General features: G+C 40.2%; 1 protein-coding gene across 1 annotated transcript in view; it reads right to left on the bottom strand.

The window, feature by feature from the left end:
* Nucleotides 1-298: 298 nt before the first annotated feature.
* The window catches only part of EBPL (EBP like), a 168,764-nt gene continuing 162,243 nt past the window's right edge, over nucleotides 299-6,819 (bottom strand). Inside the window, exon 4 of the mRNA XM_069205362.1 lies at nucleotides 299-3,647. Within this exon, the coding sequence (XP_069061463.1) occupies nucleotides 3,407-3,647 (241 nt within the window). The 3' untranslated portion in view covers nucleotides 299-3,406. The remainder of the gene's footprint in view (nucleotides 3,648-6,819) is intronic.

The raw sequence follows: 6,819 nt of genomic DNA, 5'->3' as shown, positions 1-6,819 counted from the left end.
AATCTGATACTTTAGATACTGATTCAATTAATGTCAGTCAAAGGTATTCTTTTTTAACTAATGGGGTTAGAATCCATGTAGTAATCAATGTATTTACGGTTCTGTGACCATAAGACATACACCAAATCCTCATTCGTTTCTACGAGCTGACACCCAAACAACACATCATGCTAACTGGGCTTTATCATGAAATCAATATGTTATGCAGGTGCTAATGACAGTATCTGTGAAACACATGTTTACTCTTCTACATTCATAGGTATGTGAAGTCTGTAAAATAAACAGGCAGTAAGCAGTCTAGTGTCAAAATAGGTTTTAATGCAATTTTGTAAGAACTTTCAACAGCCCATCATTGGGTGAGGAACTGGCAGACTTCAAGGTCAGCAACTAGTGGCTTCTTGTTGAACAGACTGTATAATATTGCCATTTTTTGTTGATTAAAACAACGATTTAAAAAAATCAAGAAACATCACAGATATGAGCAAAGTGAAAAGTTTAGTTACTACCTCCACACAAGGAACATTTTTTGTAGTGTAAGTTACTTGGTCCACAACACTATATAGAGGACAGGTAAAAACAAATGCACATAACAGGCATAAACAGAAAGTTAGACTGGAAGTTAAGCAGGACAGTAAATGACTCTGTTACTACTTGTATTATTTATTTGTGTTCATTCCATTCTGGAACACTTGTGCTAACAGTGGACTGGAGAGAGTGTCAGTTGGCCACTGTGGCTGCTGGAGGAGGGCATCTTGGTTACAAGAGCTTGAATATGTGAAAGAATGGAACACACAGCCCTGGGAAAGGACAGTGTAAACAGAACACCAGCACCTACAGAAAATAGAACTAAAGAATTTCACAAAGAGATGACTATAGTGAATAGTGTTGGAATGTAAATGTTGCCAACTAATTTAGATTGTTTTCTGGTTGCAATGTGTTATGTTTTTTGGGATGTTTGTGGTCTATATTGATTGATATTCAATATATGTTTAATATATGACAGTCTATGTAATGTGCTAATCAATCAAAAATCAATAAAGACAAATTTTAAAAAAAACAATTAAAAAAACAGAACACCAACACACATAACAAGTGTACAGTGTTACAGTGTTACATCAACAGATAAACCTAGCAATGGAAAAATAGGCCAAGTCTCAACAATGGTGGCTTCACCAGTGGGTTACGTTTATCTATGGTGTGTCAACAGCAGTGTAAACAGGTTAAAGTAGATCTTAACACAATACTATTATAAGGCACATAGATTTCCAGACTAGCAACCCTTTTATTGCCTCCTATATGTTAGGTATAGAAAGAAAAGTGTCCAAATCCGGTCATTAACCAATATTAGTTTCACCAAAGTATGACTAACATTTTGATGTGCTTCTAGCGTCAGTTTTACATAAACAAGATGTGCGTGTATATCTCTGTACATGTACACGTTATTTTCAATTATTTCTTTAAAAAAATATATGAAAAGTATTCTATTCCGTTCAACCTTTGCCTTATCCTTCCTCTCTCACTTTCATCATAAACCTTTCCGACTACTATGAACTCACAAGCATCCTTTTCAAACTTACACCTCCTTTTCAATCAATTCACCCAACTAACAGGCAAACAGGCTTACTACTCCCAATAACAACTTACAACTTCCCTTTTCTGATCTACGAATATTATTCTATCCCTACTGAAAACACCACTTAACTCACAAAAAATTAAGAGCACAAAGATAACAAACCTACCTTAACTAATCCATCAGGAAAAAGGAAGAACATATCACAAATCCACTCACTATTTAGGTCTAAATTTGAGTTCTGGAGTAGCACACTACTCACCGCAAAGGCTTCCAGACCTCACCAGGGGTAGTATGCGCTATAAATTAAATTTACAATTGCAACAACATTTATTTTGAAAATATTAAAACCATCCATTAGGCACTTTCAAAATGTTTCCATGGTGCCTGGAATGAAGTTTGAGAGATACATATTCAAGAGAATCAAAAATATTTTCATGACCCTATGCCACCTCAGTTTTATAGCGAATAGACAAATACATGCACTTCATATAACATGTTTCAAGTTTCATTCCGGCTACGATGGAAACATGTTGAAAGTGCATAATGGGTGAAGTTAATATTTAAGAGAAAAAATTTGATATGTACAATTGATACTTGAAGAACTTTGAAACGTTGGTCATACTTTGTGATTTATGGCTGACTGGAGACACTTTTCTTTGTACATTTGATTATTGCGCAATCCCCTCTAACACTTTAAAAAGCAACATCCCACCTCACATGTCAGAGGTATTCTGTGTGCAAATTCTTGTCCGAAACACAGATTGTAGTTGACTGCGAAGGACCCTGATGTTAGGGTCATTAGGATCAGAACGCAAATGAAATTGGCCAGATGACTAAGGGTTTGCTTTTCTTGTGAGGATTCCTTCAGTGACGTACATTTCAAGACCAGAAGTTACCGTATTTATCGGCGTATAACACGCACTTTTTCTCCCTGAAAATAGGGGGCAAATGATGTGTGCGTGTTATACGCCGATAAAATGTAATGGTTTTTTTTTCTGAAATTTCCTTTTAAAATGAGGTGCGTGTTATACGCCGGTGCGTGTTATACGCCGATAAATACGGTATGTTTATCTTAGTAGCCAATGGCTCTGCAAGACTTTGGATCTACCATGAGTGCTGTCAAACTCTGGATTGACGCTGCATTGATATGCCAGATGGTGGCTGTACGACTTACTGTTAAAAGACAGTTAGCACAGGGTTTGGACATGTCCATCCATTTAGTTCATCAGTAGAACTCACTTTCACAGACCGGAGTGCAGTTGACAGGACAGTCAAAGAAAATGCTGGAGAATGTTAAGGGATAACAAGGAGAAATATACCCCATGCTTTAGGGAAAGAAGATTTGAAGTGCTCTTTTGGTGGCGTGAAGATAACTGGAAGTCGATCCCATTACTTGCTGTACCATTAGGTTCACTGTACATAAATGCAACAAAATATATAGAATGTCAGGAGGTGAGGGCCCAGTTGGTGTTGAGCATCAATGATAACATATCACGGTCACACTTTTTTTTTAAAAAGGGAGAAAGATCTGTCTCTCAACTGTGATACTAGTTCATCCTGTGACCTCATGGACAGAAGGATAACTCGGTGGCATCAAGCAGTGGATTAGTCCAATTCGGGCTAAAAGCCACTCCTCTTCGGTGCGGAAAATATACAAAAGAATGATGCAGAGAAAAAACATACCTCATAGATTTGGAATGCGACTATGCTGAGAGAAAATACATTTAGGAAGTCCAAAAGGCATGTAACAACCTGCAGCAGGGAAACATCCTCACTGAGAGACGCAAACCCACACAGAGCTTTGTAGCCTTTCAGAAAATACATTACACACTTTCATCTCAGCTTCTTCACCGTGCTCTTCTTTTCAGTATGCAGTTTCTGGAGGGACAGCCAAGACTGCCACAGTAATAATCCTGGTACCACCACCCAAATGCCATTGAAAAACACCAGATAGACCCAGAGATGGAGCCAGTTTCCAGTGCTTAGGCTAGGGCTGCCCACAAGCCAATCTGGGCAAAATGTCATCCATCCACCATACAGCTCACATACACACAATGTGATCTGTATAAAATGCCTACAAACAAAACAAAAGAGACAAGTTTAACAGTGACAAATTAAGTATTAAAATTTTCCTTAAAGTATGAACATAATTATTAAACACAGTAATTGCAGTTCACTTGAATTATAATTTATGCTATCATGCACGTTCACAGTATGTTAAATAAGAAAATGTGTCTTGGCTGTGTAGAGATATTTGTATTCCTACTCCCAGGCTCCCTCACTTACCCGGAGAACAGGGCCACTGTGTTAACAATGCTGGAAACAAAGACAAAGTTTAGAGTAGTAAAGTCACTCAGCAAGTCTGAAATGTGTGTTTGTGTCCAGTCCCAATACAACTGCCTCAAAATCTAAATGAGATAAGCCAACGCTCAACCTGAAATCCCCCCAGCTACACATCCACTACATGTTGCATTGCCCAATGTGTAAGGGAAAATAAGGCACCTTAGTGCATAATGTGAGGAGAGAGCTCCTAGCTGGCTCACAACACAGAGGAGACAAGATGGCGACTTGTGCTACTGTGCAAGGCGCAAGGGGACAGAGCTGCGTGATGGGCCGAGTACACAGAGGCGTCCGTGGCAAACAAGTACTGTGGCCCTTTGTAACTGCAGATAAAGCAGCATGTAACACAGGAAACAAAGCAGAGCAGCTCGTTCTTTGAAGATACTTCTTATGGCAAGCACTGACTTAGTGTTTTACAGCCACAAGTGTTACCTGGAGCTCTTATGTATCACGAGGGCAGCTATATCGGAGTTGTTTTGTCATGCTGAGGTCCAACTGAGGGAGAAGAGGATTTGAACATTTAGCTTCTCCTAGTGAGCAATGCGCATCCCACCAAGAAAGCACAAATAGCTTTTCAGCTATGGAGCCCTGATGCACTATTAAAAGGGGGAGAGTTAAGCCTGGTTATGTTATGAGCTTGTAGAGCTCCTTTACTTAAAAACGGGATTCATGACCCTGCCACAAACTAAACACCTGGTGATGCTTTGATTGAGAAAAGGAAGGCATATGTCACTGAGAAATGTTTTCAGAATTCGAGCCAGATACATCATTCGCAGGGTTGCCACAAAGGATCAGTCGTACTACTAATGGGACCTGTTGCTAGGTACTAGTACAGAATGTGTGGAAAGAGGAAAGACCTGAAGCTCCAATGGCCCGGCAAAATATACCAGCTACTTGGCTGGAGTAACATTCCACTGTTTGAGCACTGACAGTAGTAAAGAAAGGGAAGGGAGACCGTTCAGAGAAGAAATGCACGTAAGTGAAACAAAGGGGGGCCCTGCATCCGATCCAGAAGGCATGATTGTGTTCGGTTGTCTGCACAATGCTACTACATTACTCTCCCCAATTGCTGAAACAAGGAAATATACTAAAGAGAACACTCTGGGCTTGATTAATGAACTCTAGAGTCCGGCACAGGGTGGCCAATTCAGTGGGACCTTACATGGACTCAGCAGAAAATGAGACCAGGCCAAATGATCTGCACACAACTATATGGGGGGAGAGGAGGGGCACTGTAGCTAACACCTCCATGTCTATTCTAGGAAGGTGGACCTTATACGATGCTTGAACGATTTTGCTCAGAAATGTTAGATACTGATAAAAAAGTGAGCATGGAATGCTTGAAATAATGTTTGCCACTGTTAATTGCTCTGGACCACATTCCAGTCTCTTTTTTTTTGCTTACTGTGCTACGCAAGAAAGAGCGCAACCATAAACAAATTAGTCACGTTCAGCTGTCAAGCTATGTACACTCTGATTTCAGCGTTGGTTGTACTCAACAATTAGGTGTAGCTTGAACTAACGCTTGCCACTGGGAGTTACAATGGACCACATCCCAGTCTATTTCTTTTTGCTTACTGTGTTTCTCCAGAAAGGGAACAACCATATGAAAATTAGTAATGGCCCTGCTTCAATTGGACTGCCCAGCTTCATTTGCCAGGCTATGTCCACTCTTGACAGAAGCCCAAACAACCCCAAGCCAATTTTAGACTTGGTTGTACTCAACAGTTGGTTGCAGCTTTCATCCTATGGCAAAGTGAGATATGGGGCCTATGTGTGGGTATACTCTATGCACCTATAGTGTTACACTGAGAAAAACTAAAAATGATGGGTGGAATGCCTGAATTGATCTTAATCACGGGTAATTACTCTGAGCCATCAATTTATTTACCCACTTAGAAACTTCAGATAGAAAGCAACTGTGTGCAAATCACATCTGTTCCTTCTCCATGAACAAGCAGAATGAGATGACAAATGCAAGGCAAGGAATACAAGAGAGGATCTAATGGGAATTTTTCTTGTAGTGGACCATGATGTGGTAAACCTTGGGGAGCACACACATGTTGGTGAGGGAGGAACTCTACCTTTGATGACTGATCTATCAGTCCTACAAGCTCGAGTGGAAACAGTTTAAGCACATCTCACTAACACACTGAAAAATGGAAGATCTAGAAAATAAATTAGGAGTCTGCATTTTAGAGTAGAATTAGAAAACAAAGCTCCAGTGCTAACAAAATAATTGGTACATTCTGGCCACACTGCATTCCTTCACAATGCAAGAATGATGCCCAGCACTACCTGGATGTCAGAAAGGACCACATTTCAATGGAAAGAGATCCCACTATGTGATCACTTAACACAGGCAACACAACAGCGGGGTTGCTAGCTGACACAAGTACCCACCTGCCTGTGCAAGGAAGATGTTAAGTACAAACAGATTTTTCTCTTTGTTGTTGCACTCTGGTGCAATCAAGTATTACAGAACACCATCTCCTTACATGTTCAGTATCCCATGATAACTCCACATGACCCAATCTGTAAAAGCTTAGGTCTTTGGGATTCCACATCCACACCAGAAAAGAACAGGCTGTTGAAAAAATGTGACCAATTTTGTAGGGGGCATTATAAACAAAGGTCTCAAGAGTTGTTATGAAAGTGCAGAATTGAAAATGAGGAAGTCTTGGGATGTGGTAGGAGACACGTTATAAGAAGGCATGTTTTTGCAAAGAAAAGAGTTTGGGGAAACTATTGCTGAATAGGGAAAAGAGACTGAGGGAAAGGATGGAGTCAGGGACCAGGGAACACAATAGCCAGTCAACCAGAAAGCATGAATGACCAGAAGTCCTTGAGACCCCATGTGGGGGGAAGCTAATCACAATAGTAACTTGGGGATGTCATGCTTCTTT

This window comes from Pleurodeles waltl, chromosome 8, assembly GCF_031143425.1.
Source record: "Pleurodeles waltl isolate 20211129_DDA chromosome 8, aPleWal1.hap1.20221129, whole genome shotgun sequence".
In the NCBI taxonomy this organism is placed as follows: Eukaryota; Metazoa; Chordata; class Amphibia; order Caudata; family Salamandridae; genus Pleurodeles; species Pleurodeles waltl.
The sequence above is the reverse complement of the archived record's forward strand: the minus strand, read 5'-3'. Positions and strand labels throughout refer to the sequence as shown.